The 23,376-nt window shown below is 42.6% G+C and overlaps 1 protein-coding gene and 1 long non-coding RNA gene across 4 annotated transcripts in view; one reads left to right on the top strand and one right to left on the bottom strand.

Moving 5' to 3' along the window:
• Window positions 1-14,233: 14,233 nt before the first annotated feature.
• The window catches only part of NME9 (NME/NM23 family member 9), a 26,364-nt gene continuing 17,221 nt past the window's right edge, over window positions 14,234-23,376 (top strand). For 2 of the 3 annotated variants that reach the window (XM_012451137.2, XM_012451136.1), the window contains exons 1-4: window positions 14,265-14,340; window positions 14,757-14,793; window positions 19,151-19,208; window positions 23,107-23,210. In XM_012451137.2, the coding sequence (XP_012306560.1) occupies window positions 14,761-14,793; window positions 19,151-19,208; window positions 23,107-23,210 (195 nt within the window). In that variant the 5' untranslated portion in view covers window positions 14,265-14,340; window positions 14,757-14,760. Of the gene's footprint in view, window positions 14,794-19,150; window positions 19,209-23,106; window positions 23,211-23,376 lie in introns of all 3 variants that reach the window. The other variant, XM_064378731.1, reaches the window with a different exon arrangement.
• LOC105716485 (uncharacterized) overlaps window positions 15,868-23,376 on the bottom strand; it is a 26,859-nt gene continuing 19,350 nt past the window's right edge. The window contains exon 4 of the long non-coding RNA XR_001107293.3: window positions 15,868-16,204. This is a non-coding gene — a long non-coding RNA (uncharacterized LOC105716485). The remainder of the gene's footprint in view (window positions 16,205-23,376) is intronic.

Below are 23,376 nucleotides of genomic sequence, written 5' to 3'. Positions count from 1 at the left end.
CAGCCTCCATCTCCTGGGTTCAAGAGATTCTCCTGCCTCAGCCTCCCAAGTAGCTGGGATTATAGGCATGCACAACAACACCTGGCTAATTTTTGTATTTTTAGTAGAGATGGATTTTTGCCATGTTAGCCAGGCTTGTCGTGAACTCCTGGCCACCTCAGCCTTCCAAAGTGCTGGGATTACAGGCATGAGCCACTGCACATGGCCAAGAGTTTCAAATAACATTTAAGCTGAATAGCATTGTTTGAGGTGTGGGATTCAGAAGCAATCTTGATGTTCATCACTGGGGAGTGGGTAGGGAAGATGTGCTGAGTGCTTGCCATGAAGTACCAGGCAGCACCTGGACCCAGTGTTCACACAGCAACACGTATGGATCTTTAAAACATTGGGATGATTGAAAAAGAAAGAATGAGGAATAAAGTGTATAACACAGTAATTCCTACATACATTAAAAATATATGCATGCACAAAAAATTTTGCAAATACATATACAAACAAGGAGATACTTAGTAGAAACATTGAAGGTTTTCCTGTGGGGGACTAGTGCAGAATAGAGTAGGAGAGGGGATTGTCTTAGCCTGGGTTCCTTAGGAAACAGCCTGTGCCAAGTGGCAAAGTATATATCCTAACAAACACTTTATTGGGGGAAGGTACAATCCCAGGGCAGCAAAAGTGAGAGGAAAAGGGAGGTGAGGCAGGAAAGGTGGGGAAGCAAATGAAAGATGGCGCATTAACTAGGCTGACCATAACCCCATCAAAAAATGCATCCTTTTGGTCTGGAACTACTGAGCACTGGGGTAGTTTCATTAGGGAGAGGAGTTTATCTCTTTCCTGCTTTCTGTCTCTCACGGGTTGAAGTCCTGCCCAGGATGCACTCACTCCACTTCCAGCTTGTATCATCAGCTTCTCCAGGCAGCCACAGAGGAACCCAGATCCTGTGCAATGGTGCTTCGCCTGCCTTAGGCAGTGGTGGGAATGCCCAGAGGTTTGTGGATATGATCAGCCAAGGCTTGTGGCCAGACCTGCTGCAACTCCTGCTTCAGCAAGAACGATGGAGGCCCTGCCAGGGATTGGATCTCATCCTAGTGAAGGCTGGGACAGCTGGTGGTGTTAGGAGATGAGGTGTTCGTAGTAGCAGCTGTGTCTCAATTGCATAAGTGGCTCAAGGCGTGGGGAGCAGGTGGGCCAGATAATTTGGGTCTGATACAATGCCTTTGCATGGATTCCATGCATAATTCTGCCCAAGGTCACGGAATAATCAGGGCAGACTTCCAGTACAGTATGTTCATTCCCCTGAGCCACAGGCTAAGCCTGCATGTGGGCTGAGGTCCTAATCCTTAGACATCTTTATCCAGATCCTACTCATGACTGGGCTCGGTTTTTCTCCCTGTCTGTTCTCAGGAGCAAGTCTGCTCTAGGATTGTACAACTTCTCCCTTCATGCTGGGAAATAAAGCTGAAAAGGGAAGAGGACCCAGGCCCAGCTGCTAAAGTGGACACATATTTTAATTATGGCTACTATGTTTGGAATATTAATAGACTAGTCGTTTTTTTTCCGGTAACTAAACGACCGGTGGTAGGGGAGAGGTGGGCAGGAGCTGCAGTGCCGAAAAGAGCCCCCACACCTCCTCCAGGGTCTTAAGCACTGCTATGGAAGACACATGTCCAGACCACAGCAGACCTCCCAGGGCCTGTGCTTGTCACATCCAGGTATGGCGTATGTGTGAGTCTTTGGGGCCAGTCACAGGCTATTTGTTGCTTGGCTCATTTTCCTGGAGTATTGTTTTTACTCAATGAATTAAAAGAATAAAGTTTTGAAATTTCATTCTTGTCAGTGGTTTTGTTACATGCAGATACAAACCAAATCCAGCACCTCTGTTTTTCTCTCAATCATTCTCATGTTTTTTTCCATGAAATCCCAGAGTTAACGTTCAGTGAGTGACGTAAAGACTTGGTAATCTGGAGTGCCCTGATGCTACAGTTTGGGTGTGGTTTGTTTGGCCCCACCAAGTCTCATGTTGAAATTTGATCCCCAATGTTGAGGGTGAGGCCAGGTGAGAGGTGTTCAGATCACAGGGGCAGATTTCAGTGAATGGCCTAATGCCATTCTCAGGGGAATGAATGAATTTTCACTCTTAGCTCCCATGAGAACTGGATGTTGGAAAGAGCCTAGTTCCTCCTCTGTGCTCTCTCTTGCTTTCTCTCTCACCATGTGAAATGCACATACCAGCTACATTTGCCTTCTGCCATGAGTGGAAACAGCCTCGGGCCCTCATCAGAAGCAGATGCTGGCACCATGCTCCTTGTAGAGTCTGCAGAATTGTGAGCCAAATAAACCTCTTTTCTTTATAAATTACCCAGCCTCAGGTATAAACAACACGAAATGGACTAAGTCATCTGAGCACTTGCTGGTATTGGTTCTGTAGGCATGCTCAAGTAAAAAGACATGTCTAGGGTGGGTGACTGCTGGAGAATGGGCTACTGCTGTTGTCTCTGGGCCATACAACTAGTACTGCCTGGCTGAGGGTGGGAGGCAGCTAGCTTTTTGGACAGCAAATCTATGGTCATCTGAACTAAAATAACGAAACTGTTTATTCTAGTCAATTCCTCAATTATTGGGGAGCTGGGTGAAGAGGACTATGAGTCTTTTGAGTATTTTACATTTACTCAAAATCTTACATTTTCATGCTGGGTGTAGTGGCTTATGCCTGTAATCTCAGCATTCTGGGAGGTGGGGGTGGATGGATCACTTGAGGTCAAGAGTTTGAGACCAGCCTGGCCAATGTAGTGAAACCCATCTCTACTAAAAAAAAAAAATACAAAAATTAGCCAAGCGTGGTGGCACACGCCTATAGTCCCAGCTACTTGGGATGCTGAGGCAGGAGATGCTCTTGAACCTGGGAGGGGGAGGTTGCAGTGAGCCAAGATCACACAACTGTACTCCAGCTTGGGGGACAGAGTGAGACTCTGTCTAAAAAAAGCAAAACAAAACAAAACAACAACAAAAGAAAAACTTACATTTTCAGAAACTTACATTTGATAAAAACGAGAGTGTTGAGGGTAAAAAAATCATTTTTAAAGCGTCAGACATCTGTCTTCATCGAAAAAGAAAGGCTTTTAATAACATTTCCTGGAAGCTGATAAAAAGCTGACCTTGGACTAGGCATTGTGGCTCACACCTATAATCCCAGTAATACAGGAGTTATTAAGAAATTATTTTTAGGCAGCTAGAAAGGCTTAGTGGAATTTTCCTTTAATAAAAAGCAACCCCCAAACCAGGTCTAACAGAAAACAGCCTGGAAAGTCAGGCTGCAAGCATAGATATGCATATGTAAATGCAGGTGGCTAAGAGCCAGGTCCACCCAATATTGCAGTACCCACTCCCTTTTCTTTGTCACTACATGTGCGGGTGTCATGTCACCATCCAGGTAAAACCAAGTGTGCTGGTGTCATGGCAACTGCCAGGTAGAAGCTGCATTTGCATAATTAAAGACAATGGTGGAAATGCCAGTCTTTTCGTGGGCTCTGTAAAATGGCACACCTCGTCAAACCAATCCCCTGGGCTCTATGTGAATCAATCACTGCCTCCTTAAGCCTCTGTACAAAATTGATCGCATTCCACCCCAAACCAAAGACCCTCTCTAGGGCGACCCACTTTCTCAGTATAAGGAAGTTCTCTCTCTTTCCCTCCTTCTTTGTCTATTAAACTTTCTGCTCCTAAACCCACTCCTCGTATGTGTCGATGTCCTGAATTCTTTCTCAGTGTGAGACACAGAACCACAGGTAAATCCCCAGACAGAGGAGCTGTTTCAGGCAAAGGTGGGAGGACTGCTTGAGCCCAGGAGTTTGAGACTAGCCTGGACAACACAGCGAGACCCTGTCTCTACAAAAAAATTTAAAAATTAACTGAGAATGGTGTCATTTGTCTGTAGTCTCAGCTATTTGGGAGGCTGAGGTGAAAGGATTGCTTGAGTCCTGGAGTTTGAGGCTGCAGTGAGCATTGATGATTGGGCCACTGCACTCCAGCCTGGGTGACAGAGTGAGATCCCAAATCAGAAGAAGAAAGAAGAAAGAAGAAGAAGAAGAAGTAGAAGAAGAAGAAAAGAAGAAGAAGAAGGAGAAGAAGCCGCTGCCACCACCTAGGTAAGAGCCATTCCCTGCCACATGAACAATGTGGCCTCCCAACAGGATATACTCGCAGTGACATTCCACCACCTATAGTGTGGGGTCAGCTTCCTGAGCGTCTCCTCTCAGCAATCAAGCCCCAGTTTGTAAAACAATGGAAAATGATCTTCCTTTGTAGTCACGTTTTCGTGAGTTTTAGTACCTGAAATATTGTAATTCCAAGTCAAAGAAAGAAAAAGGGCCTGAATGCTGAATTTGAAATGCAGGGCTTGCTTGCTTTAATTTAGCACAATTTTCTGAAATCCAGTAGCATCATCCAGTAGCATCCTGTCAACTGTCTTGACAAGCAAGACAGTTAGAAAACACTTTTTTAAAAAGTCCTTGATGGTTAGAATTATTAAGTGTTATTTTTACATTAAAACAAATATGAATATGGTATGTTGTATTCCAAAATGCACACAAATCTTTGAGTTAAATATTAGTGACATTTCGAGATCTCTAAATGCTTAAAGCCTTTTAGCATTAAGCCCTCAAATCTCCGGGGCAGCCATTCAGGAAACTTTGGGTGAAACACTGGAGGAGTGAAGTCCTCGATAATGACCTATTTGTAGCTTGACTGAAATCTAGCTCTGCCTCAAAAGTTTCAAGTGTACAGGCAAGGAGTTCTAATGGGAGGTTGGAAGAGCATGCGCTCCAGCAGCCTCAACAATCAAGGGGCACAGTTTATTACCTCCAGGGAGGTGTCAAGAACTGTAAATCATCTGAGATTTTACCGCCTTGTAAGCTTACAAGTTATTCTTCTATAATCATGGATGCTGAAAGAACATATAAGTCACTCCTGGGTCAGAGATGAAGAATAGTTTATTATTCAAAGCAATAGCAATAACCAAAGTATTCACATTTTTGCATCAGTTTCCTGAATCCTGATTCCCACAGGACAACGCAGAGAGGGCCAGGTGACAGGCAGCGGATTGTGTTACAGGAGAAGAACCCTAGCTTCAAGAAGCCAAAGCTTTTACACTGAAGAGTTAAGTATGCTTTCTACAGAAGGAGACACTATCTCTAACTTCCAAGGCTGTAAACAAACCTTGCCTTTGCTTTAGAAGGAGATACTACCTCTATCTTTCAAGGCTGTTCGCTATATAAACATTCCTGAAAAGGTGGTTAGGAATAAAACAGTCAGTGCCTCTGCTTGAAAAATATGCAGACACATGAGAGATCCATGGAGAAACGTCTGCCAACAGGAGGGACCTATGGTCAGATTCCTCTACAACATATGGAAGTCTCCCTGCCATCTCCTCTGACTTCTCGGTAAGCCTGAATGGTGGGCGGCATAGGGCTCATTCATTCAGGTCATGATGGAAAACTGAGTCTCATTATAAAAGATTCACTAGGAAGTGGCTGGGATAGCCTGTCCTACAGGGACTCACAATACAGATCAGCAGTTTGATTGTAACCTCCACTGACTACTATGACATGAAGAAAATGCAACACAGTCCAAGGCAGGTTGGTAGGCTCAGACCAGCGGCTGCTTCCATTTTATGGCTCACTGTCTGATGTTTTCAAAGTTACCCTCATGATCAACAAAGAAACTACTAGCACTAAGAAGTGAATTTAGCAAGATCTCAGAATACAAAGTCAATATACAAAAAGTCAGTTGTATTTGTATGTACTGGCAGCACAAAATTGGCAATGAATTTTGAAAGTCAATTTCATTAACAATAGCATTAATAAATGCAAATGACTGGCCAGATTGGTTCAGCAACTACAAAACATTGCCGAAGTTACAGAACAAATGGAACACATATCCTATTTATGGACTAGAAGACTCAGCATTATGAAGATGTCAATTCTTCCCAAGCCAATCTTTAGATTAAATGTAATTTAATCAAATTTCCAAGAGGATTTTTAAGACATATTAACAGATTGACTCTAGGATTTGTATGAAAGTAAAAGAACTTAAACAAATTTTGAAAAAGAAAAAGTTGGATGAGTTAGATTACCTGATTTTAAGACTTACTGTGCAACTAGTAATTAAGTACTGGTATAAGGATGGTCAAATAGATCAGCGGAATAGACTAGAGAATCCTGAAGGAAACTCACACTTATACGGCCAGTTGGTTTTTGACAAAGACACCAAATCAATCCAATGAAGTAAAGGAAAGTCTTCTCAACAAATGGTGCTTACACAACCAGAAATCCATATGGGGAAATAGAAAGAACCTTGACCCCTACTTCATTTCTTGCCCAAATATTAATTTGAAACAAACAGTGGTATACTGAGACCATGGAATATGAAGTAATAAAAAGGAATTAAAATACTGATCCACACAATGACTTGGATGACTCTTCTGGGGAGTTATGGCTTGCAATCCTTGGGTGGGAAGCTGCTATCTGACAGGTTTCTATACTGTGGAAAGGAGGCATGATACCTTCACAACAACAACAGCAACAATAATATTGGTTTTAATGTCAAGAAAATTTGAAACACATTACCTCTCTCTACAACATTCCTGAAAGGCAGGTCTTATTTCTGCATTTAAAGATGAGGTAACAAGCCAGGCATGGTGGTGCACACCTATAGTTCCAGCTGCTTGGGAGGCTGAAGTGGAGGACTGCTCACTGCTGGATCCCAGGAGTTCCAGACACCTGGCAACATAACAAGACCCCATTTCTAAAAAAAAAAAAAAAAATTAAAGATGAGGAAACTATGACTGAGTACACTGAAGTAGCTTACCCAAGCTTACACAGGTAGTAAGTGGACCTGTGATCCAGCCCACACCTGTCTGACCCTAAAGCTTTCAGTTCTACAACTCCCGGCTGCCTTCCTCAGAGCAAGGCACACGAGGGACCTGCTGTTACTTGTGGAAGAAGGAAGGAGAGAGGAGTCAGCTTAGATGAAGATGCGTATATACATGCTTATCTTCTATGATGAAAAACGGGAAGGTATCTGAGGAAACACAGCCTGCTTTGGTCTACGATTTCCTCTTAAAGTGAGGACGGTCATTCTTGTTTTACAGAGTCACATCAGTTCTGAAGTGTTTTGATGAAGAAAATGCTCCTAGTGTCCAATTTGGGTCTCAGAAGCGTTTCCTTTGAGTAAACCACCACCTTGTGGCAATAAACATGAGTTGCAGGAGAAAGTTTGGTTTTTAATCTTTCAAACTCTAAAACATCTCAGCCCCTAAAGTTAGCAGGTTTTGCATTAAAATACAACAAAAAAGTACGGCACTGAGGGAAGGGCTGATTAAAAATAGACATTTAAAAAAATCTGACTTTTAGACAATAAATGAAAACATTGATCCATGTCACAAAACATGTAAAAGATGGGTTTTATTAAATCAAGATATAAAAAGCAGGGTAACCCAAGGTGATTCGTTTGGAAAAAAATTGATGCAGTTTCATGTTGTCCAAACTGTACACTTTTTTTTTTGAGACCAAGTCTTGCCCTGTCACCCAAGCTGGAGTACAGTGGAATGATCTAGTCTCTACCTCCTGGGTTCAAGTGATTCTCTTGCCTCAGCCTCCCAAGTAGCTGGGACTATAGGCATGCACCACCATACCAGGCTATTTGTTATTTTTCAGTAGAGAAAGGGTTTCACCATGTTGGCAAGGCTGGTCTTGAACTCCTGAACTCAAGTGATCCACCTACCTCAGCCTCCCAGAGTGCTGGGATTACAGGCATGAATCACTGCACATGGCCCAAACTGTACACTTTTGAAAGTGAGAGGGGTTGCTATTAATAATTGCATGAGACAACAGGTGAAAAGTGGGAGTATCCCAGGCAAACTGGGGACATGTCGTTTACCTAAATTTGTTTCTGAGTTCTAGCCTGGCAAAGATGTGAGTACATTTTGTAATAAAGACCACATGGTAAGAAATTTAGCCCTTTTGGAAAGAATAAAAGTCCCTATCTTTCCATGTGCTGGCAGGAGGAGTTTAGCATCTGATTTGAATTTTATTTTGGAAACTAAATTCGAAGAGAGATTCCACATCATACAAGAGCTTGAGCAACCACCACCTTGTGGCAATGAACATGATCTGCATCTAGTCAACCCAGTTTGCAGTTCTGTGTCTTAAGGAGTGACAGTGGCTCTGTGTAATGTTATCATGGAACCGAATATTGCCACGGGACTGAATGCAAGAAAAGAGTAGATGGATTCGGAGCTGAAGTGGGAGAAGGCAGGATGACAGGCAGGAAGACGTTCAGTCTCCAGTATTCCTATCACCCTGTACTTCACAGAGGGTTGCTGGGTACCTCATGGCCAAGCATGGGATCAGCACTCCATGGATGGAAATCATTTGGTGGATAAGCACGAAGCTCTGTCCATGGCTTCCAACTCCTCACTGCCCATTAACTCTTCAGAATAGAACTGTCTGACTTCTTTCCCCCATTTTGTCCCTGAAGTATCCTCAGCACAATCACTAATGGCCAATGAATGCATCTCAATAAGCAAATCAGTTAGTCCAATGAATGTGTTTCCGCCTTGAACCTACTTAATCTTTCTGCAATACTCAATTCTGTTGACTACCCACTCTTTGGAGCCCTCTTATCAGTTTCTATTTTCTTCCACCTTTTCTCTAGCTGGGCCTTCTTGGGTATCTTAGCTAGCTGGGCTTCTTCCTCACATCTCTTAAGGCTTGACTCCTCAAAGATCTGCCTTCCATTCTAGCGCCTTACTACATTGTAATTGCCTGTACACACGTTTGTCTCCTTTGCCAACCTGTGCCTCTCCCAACACAGGTTTTGTCTTGCACACTTTCATGTCCCAAAGAGCCCGGACTATTGCTTAGTAAAAATGAAGTACCTAGAACCCTTAGTCAAAGGCAACAAATCACAAAACTGGAGAGAAAGACATCTCTGGCTATGATGATTTCGTCCAGCCATACTGGGAGGTCACTCAATACAGTGAGCAAGTACAGAACAACTCCACAGTTTAATTGGTTGTGTGTTGTTATTTTATTCAGAGGAAAAAGTCAAAACAAAAGAATAGAATGTGGAAACAAAACATGAGTAGAATGTGAATACAAATCCCCATATCCCAGATTCTCTAACAAAGACTAAAACCAAATGCTAACTTTATTTCTTTAGAACAGATAGAGAATTATGAAAAAATCAAGAAGCTAATACAGCCATGTGTCACTTAACAGTGAGGATATGTTCTGAGAAATGGTCACTAGGTGATTTTGTCATTGTATAAGCATTATACGGAGTGCTTACACAAACCTAGATGGTATAGCCTAATGCCCCTAGGCTACAAAATTGGTCAGCATGTTACTGTACTGAATACTGCAGGAAATTAGAACACGATAATAAGTGTTTGTGTATTTACAAATACCTAAGCACAGAAAGGTACAGTAAAAATACAGTATAAAAGGTAACTGATACATCCATATAGGGCACTTATCATGAATGGAGCTTGCAAGGCTGGAAGTTACTCTGGGTGAGTCACTGAGTGAGTGGTGAGTGAACCTGAAGGCCTAGCACCCACTGTACACCACTGTAGACTTTATAGACACTGTACACTTAGACTACACCATATTTATTTCAAAAATAAAGTAATTGTACTTGTACTACAATGTTACAATGGCTACAATGTTATTCAACAATAGGGATTTTCTAGCTTCATTATAACCTTATGGGACTTTCTTCACACATGTGGTCCATCATTTCCTGAAATGCTCTTATGCGGTGCATGACCACACAGAGTTCCCACATGCCCTCCCTTGCACAGTTCTCACCATTATTAACATCTTCCATTAGTCTGCTATTTGTTACAAATACTAAACCAATACTGATACATTATTATGAACCAGAATCTACAGTTGATAAAGATTTCCTCAGTTTTTATCCGAAACCTTTTTTCCATCCCAGGATACCACGTTACATTTAGTCATCATATCTACTTAAACTTCTCTTGGTTATCACAGCTTTTCCGACTTTCTTCATTTTTTATGACTCAGATAGTTTTGAAAGGCAACGGTTAGGTAAACCATAGAATGCTCCTCTCCTATAATGAAATTTTTCTGATATTCTTTTTTTTTTTAGATGAAGTCTTGTTCTGTCACAGGTTGGAGTACAGTGGCGCGATCTCGGTTCACTGCAAACTCCACCTCCCAGGTTCAACCAATTCTCCTGCCTCAGCCTCCCAAGTAGCTGGGACTACAGGCACGCACCACCAATTTCTTTCTATTTTTTAGTAGAGACAGTGTTTCACCATGGCCAGGATGGTCTCAATCTCTTGACCTTGTGATCCACCTGCCTCGGCCTCCCAAAGTGCTGGGATTACAGGCGTGGATGTTCTTCTTATAATTGGACTGGAGTTACAGTTTACAAAGGAGGAAGATTACAAAGGTAAAGTGCTATTTTCATCAAACCATATCCAGGATACATACTATTAACGTGTATCACTGTGGTTGACTTTGATCATCTAGGTGAGTAGTATTCATCACCTTTTACCATCAGAAAGTTGCTGACTGACCCTTTCCACACTGTACTCTTTGGAAGGAAGTCACTATGCACTGTCCATATCTAAGGATCAGGGAATAAAGTGTCCCCTCCTTTAGTATAGAATATTTACATAAACTATTTAGAATAGCTCTGCATAAGCGAAGTGTCTCTTCTCCCCCATTTATTAATTTTTTTCATGGCTCTCACTATCCATCATCCTTTTACTAAATTGTTCAATTATAGTATATATGTATAGCAGTATCAGAATTGTTAACCTATACTCCAAAGGGAAATAACTTCATCAGCTATAGAATAGTGCTTATATACTATATGTAGTTCCTTTTGCCTTAATTATATAGTTTATATATATATATAGCTTTATAATATAGTTCATTTTGTCTTTAGTCTTATGGACTCTATTCATTTCCAGAGTTACTTAGGTTAGTACCTTTCCTCCCTCCATCTTTAGTGAAGCTGTTTCATATATTTATAATACAGTTACATTGTCTTGTCACAGTCTGCATTTCTTTCTGGGATCCTCCAATTTCCATTACGATTTTTTAAAAATGTGTGCATACACTAAAGTTCACATTTTGTACAGTAAAATTCTATGGGTTTTGACAAATGCATAATGTTGTATACTTACCATTAAAGTGTCATACAGAATGGCTTTACTACCCTAAAAATCTCCTGTTTTCACGTCTAATCCTTTCTCCAACCTCCCTGGTTCCCTGACAACCACTGATCTTTTTTTTTTTCCTCCCTTGAGACAGGGTCTCAGTTCTGTTACCCACGCTGCAGTGCAGTGGCATGATCTTAGCTCACTTAGGCTATGACCTCCCTGTCTCAAGCAATCCTCCCACCTCAGCCTCCTGAGTAGCTGGAACTACAGGTATACACTACCACACCTGGCTAATTTTTTGTTTTTTATTTTTTGTACAGATGAGGTCGTGAACTCCTGAGCTCAAGCAATCCTCCTGCCTCGGCCTCTCAAAGTGTTGGGATTACAGGCATGAGCCATCATTCCTGGCCACCACTGATCTTTTTACTACCCCTATAGTTTGCTGCCCAAACTGGAATGCAGTGATGAGATCACAGCTCACTGTGATGTCAGCCTCCTGAGCTCAAGCCATCCTCCTGCCTCAGCCTCCAGAGTAGCTGGGACAACAGACACACACCACCACACCCAACTAACTTTTAATTTTCTTGTAAAAACAGGTTCTCACTATGTTGCATAGGCTGATATCAGACTTTTCTGGTCTCAAGCAATCATCCCACCCAATCCTCCCAAAGTGCTAGGATTACAGAAGTGAGCTACCATGCCTGACTGATAGCTCATTTTTTAAATTACTGAATAATATTCCATTGTATGGATGTGTCCCAGTTTGATTATTCATTCATCTATTGAAAGACATCTTTGTTGTTTTCAAGTTTTGGTGATTATGAATAAAGTGGCTATGCAAATGTATGTGCAAGTTTTTGTGTAGACATAAATTTTCAAATCAATTGGGTAGATATCTAGGAGCACAACTGCCAGATCATATGGTAAGGCTATGTTTAGCTTTATAAGAAACTGCCAAACTGTCTTCCAAAGTGGTTGTACAAATGAGGTTGCGTATCATTTTTGTAAGCCTATTTTCTATCTTGTTTGGTGTCTGTTCAGATCTTTCACCCATTTTAAAATTGGGTTTTATGTTCTCTTATTGTTGGGCTTTGTATATCTTGGATACAAGTCCCTTATCAGACGTGTGTTTTGCAAATATTTTCTCCCAGTGTATGGCTTGTCTTTTCATTCTCTTCATAGTCTTTTGCAGAGAACAAGTTTTAAAATTTTAATAAAGTACAACTGATCATTTTTTCTTTCATAGATTATGGTTTTGGTGTTGTGTTTAAAAAGTCATCACCAAGCCCAAGGTCACCTTGATTTTCTGCTATGTTTTCTTCTAAAAGTTTCATAGTTTTGCATTTTATATTTAGGACTATGATCCATTTGAGTTAATTTTTGTGAAAGGTATAAAGTCTATGTCTAGATCATTAAAATTTTTCTTTTTGCAAGTGGACATCAAATTATCCCATGCCCATTTGTTGAAAAGACTACTCTTTCTCCATTGACTTTCCTTTGCCCTTTTTTTCAAAGATCAGTTGACTACATGTACATAGGTCTATTTTTGGGCTCTCTACTCTGTTTCATTAATCTATGTATCTATTCTTTCACTAATATCTTGCTGTTTTGATAACTGTGGCTTTATAATAACTCTTGAATTTAGGTAGCATTTGTTCTCTGACTTCATTCTTTCTTCTTCATATTGTGGTGACTATTATGAATCTCCTACCTTTTCATATATATCCAGAATTTGTTTGTTGATATCCACAAAATAGCTTGCTTGCTGGGAATATGTTTGGAATTACATTTAATTTATAGATCACATTGGGAAGAATTGATATCTTAACAATATTAATTCTTCCTCTCCATGAACATGGAATATTTCTTCATGTATTTAAATCTTCTAGATTTCTTTCATCAGCTGTGATTGATTCCTAGTTTAATTCCATTGTAGTCAGAGAACATACTTTGTTCTATTCGTTTAAATTAGTTAAGCTATGTTTTATGGCCTAGATTGTGGTCTATCTCAGTGAATGTCCCATGTGAGCTTGAGAAAGAATCTATATTCCGCTGTTATTGAATTAAGTATTGTATAAATGTCAATTAGATCAATTTGATTTTTTTTTTTTTTCAGTTCAACTATATCCTTGCTCATTTGCTGCCTGCTGGATGTATTAATTACTTTTTAAGAATTGTGTGAAAATATTCTATTATAATAGTGAGTTTACCTATTTTTCCTTTCATCTTTTTTTTGCCTCACATATTTTGGTGCTCTGTTGTTACGTACATACATATTAAGTATTGTTATGTCTTCCCAAATAACTGACCCCTTTAACTTTATGTAATGTCCCTGTCCCCTGATAAATTTCCTTGTTCTGAAGTCTGCTTCTATTGAAATTAACATAGCTACTTCAGCTTTTTAAATTATTAATGTCAGCATGGTATAGCTTTCTCTATCCTTTTGCTTTTAATGTATGTTTCTTGTGAATAACACACAACTGGGCTTTGTTTTTGATATCCACTCTGACAATCTCTTTTTTAACTGATGTAATCAGACTATTCGCATTTAAAGTGGTTATTGATACAGTTGGATTAATATCTACAATGTTTAACTGTTTTGTTTCTCACGACTTTCATATCTAATTTTGAATTTGTACTTTCATATTCTTTGTCTTAAACAGAACGCTTGCAGCCCCCTCAAAACCTGGAGCCACCATCTACCTTGGACACATTATACCGGTATATGATGGTAGAAAAGCTGCACATCAGTCTTGACAGGCAGGGCAGGAGAGATGCAGGGCTTCACAGATGCGACTGTGCAACACACAGATGCACTGGGTCTTTGCCTGGTGGGTTCAAAGCCTCCAGACGCTGACAAACGCTCCAGCCAATGAGTGGTTTCCCACAGTCCGACACGGAGGGCAAGGGGCGGGACTCCCTCCTGCCTCTCGCGGGCTGGGTTCGGTCTCCGGGAAGAGACTGCGTTGGGCCCTGAGTGGGCGTGGCTTACGTGTCCGCAGGCTCTCCAGGCAGGCCTGGCAGGGGGGCCAGGTTGCCATGACGACCGCGGCTAGGTCGCAGCAGACTCGGTTGGTGCTCGGTTGGTGACTCCGGCGTGTCGAAGAGCGTGTACCTGTCGTTCGCTGTGGCTCAGTTTCCCAGTAATCCATGACAACAGCAGGGATAACAGGGTCCCATGTCTTTTTTTTTTGTCCGAATTCCTCGACTGGCGACCCCGTGCCCGACAGGCTGCACCGCGCCGCGCGCACTGACTCGGGCCTGCGCGCGCGCCCCCTGGCCGGCTCTGGGGTGGGGAGGGGGCTTCGAAGATCCCCAGAAAACCGCCCGGCGAGCCACGAGCCCGCGGGCTGCAGGCTCCGCTTCCTCGTGGGGTGTTCACTTTGTATCTATGTGTTGATTTGCTGCCAGTTAGAAGCACCTTAAAAAGGGGCCGGGGGCCGTAGTGGGGGGCTTGTCTGAAGGAGGCTCTGGGCTTGCTGATCCGCGCAGCGGTTTGTCGCGCGGCTGCGGGGGAACGGCCCACGGCCGCGGTAACAGGGCTTCGTCTTCTTTGCAGAGCCATGGGCAGCAGGAAGAAGGAAATTGCCCTGCAGGTAAGCCTCAGGGGGCGCTAGCTTCCAGCACTGGGTTGGGGTCGGGGAAGAGGAGGGTGATTGGAGCGGGTTGCAGTATAAAAGTGACATTCTGTTTGCCAGCAATACGTGACGGTGTTCTCAAACTTGAGAGATGTACCCTTCCGTCTTAAAGGGACAAAACTTATCTTGGAGCCCCAGTGATGACACATTTTATGCAAACAAAATTTATGCAAACAAAATTGAGTAGAAGCTGTTTATATTTATAGTGCTTATACAACCATAAAACTTAAACATGCATTAAATAAAACTACAAACCGGGAAAATATGAATCAACATAATTCGATGTGACCATTATTTTGTGGTTGTTGTTGTTGTTGAAACATTACTGCAGCTTGCACAGAGAATACAGTACAGGTTCTCTTGAGTTTGGGCATGAGTCTGTAACTGTGTGCTCTGTGGAGACCCAGTTTTCCCGCCACTGTTCTCATAAAATTTCACTTATTAACAAATATGTTTTGAGATATATTATGTGCTGGGCATTTGATATATAGTGTGCTTACTTCATTTGCACCTGGGACAAGTGAATTCAGAAGCCAGCAACTGCTCTTCTTGGTGGTTGATTCTGAAGTGATGGTAAAAGCATGCAGACATAGACCCTGGAATTGGGAGAGAGTGCTTTGTCATAGGAGATCATCTGGATGATCTGTAACATGGGAACATTTTAAAATAAACTTTAAAATGTCTCATCGTCAGCTGGCCCCAGTAAGATGCATACTCAGGCTACAGCGTCTCCTGGATAGTAGAACTTTAGCGGTTTTGAGACATCTGGTTTCTCTCTTATTGTCCTCAGTGGGATCAGCAGTTTACATGTGGAGTTCAAAAGCCTAGTGGTTTAACAAAGAGGAACGGGCAGGGAAAGCAGCATCATTCTAAGGGTAGTCCATGCTGGGGGTGGGAGGGGTGTGGGAGGGGGGTGGGGTGAGGTGGGATATTTAGACTGGAATTCAGAAGACCTGATGTTGTTCTTGTGTCCTCTAGAGCCGACTGTGTCTTTAACTATATCACATAAACTCTCTGGGCTATTCCATAGCTTGCCCATCTATGGAATGAGGATATTGTGTGAATTATCCCCAAGGGCCTTCTTCCAGCCTTGATATTTAGGATTCTAGAGTAGAAGGCACTTCATATGTGAATGTTCTGGGCAAAGTAAATTCTGAGCAACTGGTCCTACCATTCATTGCTGTGTGACTCATTTCCTCAACTCCCTGGCCTCCATATCCTTTACATAGACAGAAGGGATAATACATCACCTGCAGAGCTGTGATGAGACTTCTTTAGACACTTCCTGGCTGGTCTGATGCGGTCCGTGGTGTCTCTAATGTTATTGTCCCGTATTATGGTTATTTCATGTGTTGATGCCCTAGATCTCCTATGGGGGTAATAACTTTGGTTAGCAATGTTGTTATTTTTTTCATGTGTATTACTCAGGCTCTAAGTACAATGCAGTACTCAAAGTAAGTGCTCCCTCCTGCTGAGGGAGGAGAGTGAGCGGCCTCCCCTCCCCTCTTACATTGAAGCATCTGTGTAAAAGTCACCTCTCTATAAGGTAAACCCCTTGAAAGCAGTGCCTAAAGTTGGCTGACCCAGGAACCTTGTCCTCTCAGCAAGGTTAGTCGGGGTTCCATTTGTGACTGAGACGGGCAGAAATCACAAGGGGCAGTCTGGTTAAAAGGTGCCTGACATTCCCTATTCATTCCCTACCAAATGCAGGGCTTAGTGAAGTTCAGATAGTCCCTACACTGTTCTGCTCCTGCCCAGCTCCCAGGGCTGAGATTCTTCAACTGCCCAGAGTCCTGGGGCTAGTGGGGCTCACTGCCCAGAGTCCCAGAGCTAGTGGGGCTCACTCCATGACAGGGGTGGGCCACAGAGAGTTGCTGGTGACTTACGGCTGAGCCTCTGGTTAGGGGTGGGGGCCCTTCTGAACGCTTCTATCACTTTCCTCAGGACTGTAATTGTGGGCCCAGGGGTATGTCAGTCCAGATCTCTTACTTCATTTAAGGCACCAAGAAGACTTTTCTGGGTTTCTTTTTCTTCTACTTTTCATTGAAACTAAAAAGTAAGGACTACGCTTCCTTAAAAGAGAGAATTTTTTGAGACAATCTCACTCTGTCCTATAGCCCAGGCTGGAGTGCAGTGGCACAATCTCAGCTCACTGCAACCACCACCTCCCAGGATCAAGTGATTCTCATGCCTCAGCCTCCTGAGTAGCTGGGATAACAGGTATATGCCACCACGCCCAGGGCAACTTTTGTATTTTTTTTTTTTAAGTAGAGACAGGGTTTCACCATGTTAGCCAGGCTGGTTTCAAACTTCTGGCCTCAAGTGATCTGCTTGTCTTGGCCTCCCAAAGTGTAGAAAGTGTTGGGATTACAGGCGTGAGCCACCATGCTTGACCAAAAAAGGGACTTTTAATAGATTTGCAGGTGTTACATGTTTCTTGCCCTTATTGCCAATAATGCATCCTATCTTTTTTTAAGGGGACACAGACCTTACAATACTTGTATTAAGAACAGTAGTAGGCCAGGTGCGGTGGCTCATGCCTGTAATCCCAGCACTTTGGGAGGCCGCAGGCGGATCACTTGAGGTCAAGAGTTCATGACCAATTTGGCCAACATGGTGAAACTTCGTCTCTACTAAAAATACAAAAATTAGCCGGGTGTGGTAGCAGGTGCCTCTTATCCCAGCTACTTGGGAGGCTGAGGCAGGAGAATTGCTTGAACCTGGGAGGAAGAGGTTGCAGTGAGCCATGATCATGCCACTGCACTCCAGCCTGGGTGACACAGGAAGACTCTGTCTCAAAATAACAATAACAAAAACCACTGGTAATTTTGCTGATCTTTTAATTCATATAGTTTCAAAGTAGCTCACCACAAAATATGTTAATTACAAAGGAAAGGAGGATAATTTTACAGACCACAGGCCTGACAGACCATGTTAATCCACTGATCAAAGCGAACATCATCAGTAACAGGCAGATGGAAATTGTGTATCACCTGCTAGGTACCAGCACCTGCTACTCACATGATCTTCAGCTTCTCCAACATGCCAATCAGTCCAGCCAATTTCAACCAATCCAAACACACACAGTCTGAATCCAGTCAGAAGGAAACATCCGAAACAGCCCAACTGAGGGACATTCTACAAAATACCTGGCATGTAGTTTTCAAAGTGTCAATATTGTGAAAATAAGAGAAAGACTAAAGAATTCTTCTGGACTAAAGAGACTTGACAAATAAATCTAGCATATGTTTCTGACTAGCTCCTTTGCTACTCAGGACATTATGGGATAAATAGGAAAATTTGCATTTATCTAAGGATTAAATGTTCGCAATATGTCAGTGTTTTTTCCCCTGATTTTGATTATCATATTGTGTTATGTAGGAATAATATATTCAGGGGTAATGAGATAAAAAGCTGTAACTTACTTTCAAATACCTAAAAACAAAAACCTAAATCTTCTTTATACTGTACTTGCACACTTTCTGTAAGTTTGAAATTATTGGAAAGTAAAAAACATTATACAGAAATGTTTACTATTGGCCAGGCATGGTGGCTCATGCCTGTAATCCCAGCACTTTGGGAGGCCAAGGTAGGCAGACAACTTGAGGTCAGGAGTTCGAGACCAGCCTGGCCATATGGTGAAACCCCATCTCAACTAAAAATACAAAAATTGGCTGGGCATCGTGGTGGGTGCCTGTAATCCCAGCTACTCAGGAGGCTGAAGCAGAAGAATCGCTCGTACCCGGGAGGCAGAGGTTGCAGTGAGCTGAGATCACGCCTCTGCACTACAGCCTGGGAGACAGAGCAAGACTCCATCTCAAAAAAAAAAAAAAGAAAAAAAAGAGAGATTTTAACTATGAAGAGGGATAATATGTATTTCTCCTTGTATTTCATATTTATAAAACCAGAACTGTGTGGATAAGAAAAAAAATGTGAGTGAATGACAACAAATTCAACTCAATTCTGATACTGAGTGAAAACACAAATTTCAAAATGAAACCTACAGTTTGATACATTTATGCACATTTTAAGGACACAAAACAATTTATATATTGTTTCTGGACAAATAACATGTAAAATTATTTTTTAAATGCCTGAGACTAGTACACATCATTCTTAGGATAGTGTTTTTTTTTCTGAGTAGCGAAGCAGGGAGAGAAGGAAGGAGAAAAGACAGGGGAGAGAAGATAACTTGAACTGAACTTGTAAGTATTTCAGAGATAGAAAGAGAGAAATCTAGAGCTAATAGATTGAATTGAATTGTTTCCCTGCCGGTGCCCTTAGTAATATGGCATTTGATCCTCTTTGGCTTTAGGTCAACATCAGCACCCAAGAGCTTTGGGAGGAAATGCTCAGTTCCAAAGGACTAACTGGTAATTCAAAGTAAAATAAGTTTTTAGATTCATTCTTTTCAAAATCATTAAATGGTGTGATGAACCCATGAAGAGAAGGGCTGCAATGAACACCATTTTCCTATTACCTTCAGCCTCATAAAACCAGGTGGGGTGTGTGTGTGTGTGTGTGTGTATCTGGCTTGAACATCAGTAGATTCAGTTCAGGAAATGAGTCAGTACTCAGTACTCAGGGTTGTTTGGTGTTAAAATTAACAGAAAACCTCTTCTAATTACCTCACGCATTAAAGGAGAATGCATTGAAAGGAATACAGGGATCTCTTGGAACTCAAACGATGGAAGGAGAGCCAGACATCACTGGGACTGGTACCTGGGACTACAGTCATTAGGAAACAGCACAGCCACTGTCTTTGGGCCTCCTCATCCCCAGCCTCCTTGCATCAGTTATTTGTTGCTGCATAGCAATTTACCCCAAAACTTAGTGGTTTAAAACAAACATTGATTATCCCTGTTTCTGTGGGTCAGGAGTCCGGGTATAGCTTAGTTGGGTGCCTCTGGCTCAGAGTGTCTTACCAGGGTAGTTAGGGTGTCAGACAGGGGATCTCAAGGCTCAACAAGGAGCTGATTTGCTTCCAAGCTCTTTTGTGTGGCTGTTGGCAGACCTAAGGAGATCCACCTCCAGACTCATTCATGAGGCTGTTGGTAGGAAGGATTCAGGTCCTCACTGGCTGTTGGCCAGAGACATTAATTTCTTGTCATTGGTTTCTCCGTGAGGCTACTCATGGCCTAGTAACTTGCTTACCCCAGGACAGGGCTCTAAGAGAGAGCACAAGTTGGAAGTCACAGCCTCTTGTTAGCCTAATCTTGAAAGTGATATCCCATTGCTTTTGCCATACTCTGCTCATTAGAATCTGGTCACTAGGTCCAGCCCACACTCCAGGGCAGGGGATTACACAAGTACACGAGGACCAGAGGTGGGGATCATTGGAGACATCTTAGAGGCTGCCTACCACCTGCTCTCACCCACTCTTTCCTTCTCTTTCTCATTTACTGCAGATATCTCTGTGCTCTGTTACTCTGCGTGCCTGCTCAGTTTTTCTCTCTGCGAATATACCTGCTCAGTGTGCTTGTATCTGATCTTAGCCTTGCCATTAACACCCCCTCCACCAAATGACTTCAGCATTCAAACCCCTCCCTCTCTCATGACTCAGTCTGTCTTTCCAGCTCCTTCACCCACCATTTCCTGAGGTGTGTCCTGAGCTCTAACGTTTCCTAAACATGCCACAAGTTTCCCCACATCTTTATTTTACTGTTTTTTTCTTTACTGTCGTTCCTACTACCTGGGATATCATGGCCCATCACAAACTGTAGAAATCTCTCTTATTCCCAGACCCAGGTGAAAATTAGCCTCCTTGTATGCAATCTTTTTGGAACCTCTGTGTGGTCACATCCCTCGTGGGAGCCCCTAGGGCACATGGAGTGAGATTCTGTCTCAGTACCTCCAGCACACACCTTGCTTGCTGTAGCCCCTGTAAGGAAAGATCATCACGGCTTTTCTCCTGGACTCTAAACACAACGGCATTGGCTTTTGCTTTTTCTTTTGAGATGGAGTCACCTAGGCTGGAGTGCAGTGGTGCAGTCTCGGCTCACTGCAACTTCTGTCTCCCAGGTTCAAGTGATTCTCCTGCCTCAGCCTCCCAAGTAGCTGGGATTACAGGCACATTCTATCACACCCAGCTAATTTTTGTATTTTCAGTAGACATGGGGTTTCACCGTCTTGGCCAGGCTGATCTCAAACTCCTGACCTCAAATGATCCGCCCACCCTGGCCTCCCAAAGTGCTGGGATTACAGGCATGAGCCACCGCACCCGGCCAGCATTGGCTTTTTCATCTCGGATTTAGGCTGAGTGGGTGCTAGATAAATGCTGATCCAGTTGTGTGGGTGTGAGTATTGCCATACTCTACTGTTGGAGGGATTATAAAGCCTTTTTGATGGTGCCAACGCTTAACTATTTTGTCCATGTGTCTTGCCTGGGCAACTGGAACATGGCTTCAGGTGAAACAAATCATTATTTCTATTTCTTTAACAACGTGAAAAAACCACCATCCCATAATTTTTTGAGAATGTATCATGTGCCAACCACCCTGTTAAGCACCTCATGTGATAGTGGCTAACATCCACTGAGCACTGACCCTCTGCCAAGCCTGGTCTAAGTGGTTCAAGGGCCTCTGTTGACTGAAGGCAGCAGGGCCTCCTCTCTGCTCCTTCTCATCAGGCAGACTAGAGGAATATATAGATATGGAGCATATAAATTAAATAGATATGTGCTCTTCTCTCTCTCCAGCCAGGAAAAATTTGCTTCCAAAGTGAACCACCAGCATCTTGGAAATCTTCCCTTCTGCTAGCTCATTTCACCTGCTTTCAAACATGCCAAAGTCCCTTTAGGCTTACACATACACACACACACACAGACACACACACATGCATGACATGCAAGCATGCACACATACGTGCACACACACAGACACACCTTTTTATTGTCTCTGCCATTCCTTCCATGTGGCTTCTCTGTTATGCTTCCTCTCACTCAGAGTCAAATCAAACACTTCCTCTCTGGTTCCTCCCACCCCCTATCCCCAAGCCCTGCTTCCTCCTCAACCTTGTGAAGGTGCCATTGTGCCTATCACTCCTCACAGAGCCAGGGCGTCCAAGAGGGAGGGAGAAGCTAGTAGAAATGGTGGGTGCACTATCAATACAAATACAGCACAGAGAATTTAGGCTAACTGGGCCCCAGCTTTTTTCCTTTGGGATTTAAACCTGCCCTTTTCAGTGGGCCTGTGTACAGGGCCCTCTAAGTCTTCAGGGACTGTTTCCTGGCTTGACCCAAATGCCTTTTTTGGCCTTCACCCACATAACTGTATTAGGATGAAATTTTAAAAATCTGTCAATTGTGAAACTCTTGTCTTCAGAAAAGCCTAGAACTTTCTCCTCTACCTGGATGCTATGGAACTCCAAAAGTCCCAAGAGACTTCACTCTCAGAGCACAGGGTTTCAAGATTTCTATCCTCTGCTCCATAAAGGGAAATTTTTAGTAAAAATAGATACTCCTTTATGAGGCAGACAAGCTCTTCATTCACTTTATTTAATTACAAATGTGAAGATATGTTTACAGAAATTTAGTCTCCAAATCCCACTCTCCTGCCCCCCTCTCCTGCTTGGATGTCTGGTGGCATTTGTGATTGCTTGTCTTAGCTTTTCTGGTTGGTACTGGAAACCCAGCCTGTTTAGACTTGAGTTTGCTCTTCTTTCCCCTCCAGCAATCTCTCCCCACCATCCAGCCTTGAAATGCACTATAGATTGGGACTAAAGAAGAAAAAGATATCCAAGTTTCTCTCTAGCTCTCTATCAGGCTCACTTTCTGGGAGAAAAATGTTGATTTTCTAAAGTAAATAAAACTCTACCTGAAGAAAGTGACTTTTAATTCGTCAGAGGAAAAGGTCAAAGTGGTGTTTATTATCAAAGCATTAGATAAACGTCAGTTGTGTGCTGCTGGGTCACCTACAGTGACCTCTCCCTTTTAGAATAGACAGTTTCAGTCTAATTCCAATATCTTTGAGGCCCACTCTGTGTTAGGTCTAACCCTAAATGTAGCCTGAAGAACCCTTAAGGTAAAGGAGCCATATTGAGAAAATAATTTTCTGCTATACTTCACTATATTTAGAATTCAGTATACCAAGTTCATGAGAATGAGGCTAGATGTGTTTCCATGCTTGCTTATAATCTCATGGGGTAGTAAATCTAGATATCCCTGCAAATGAATGTCCATTTGAGGGGGGTTAGAATGTGCAGGTATAAATTTTGCCTGGCGTGGTGGGAGCTGGTGCCTACTGAGTGTTCCTGCTTCTTGGTTCCACACAGTTGTTGATGTCTATCAAGGCTGGTGTGGCCCCTGCAAACCCGTGGTGAGCCTCTTCCAGAAGATGAGGATCGAGGTCGGCCTGGACCTTCTGCACTTTGCATTAGTAAGATTCTTTCTCAGCCAACAGTCATACAACATTGTAAAAAGAATTTAAAAATTAAAACAGGCGTTTTCACGCTGTGAAAGAGGCGTTTTCCAGATCATTGAAAAGGAATCACTGTGGACTTGTTGGCACTGCCATGATACTTTCTAATTTCTCTAGCTGTGAA

Source organism: Aotus nancymaae, unplaced genomic scaffold (assembly GCF_030222135.1).
Source record: "Aotus nancymaae isolate 86718 unplaced genomic scaffold, 86718_ANA_hifiasm-v0.15.2.pri h1tg000019l, whole genome shotgun sequence".
In the NCBI taxonomy this organism is placed as follows: domain Eukaryota; kingdom Metazoa; phylum Chordata; class Mammalia; order Primates; family Aotidae; genus Aotus; species Aotus nancymaae.
This window is presented reverse-complemented; position numbering and strand designations above follow the sequence as displayed.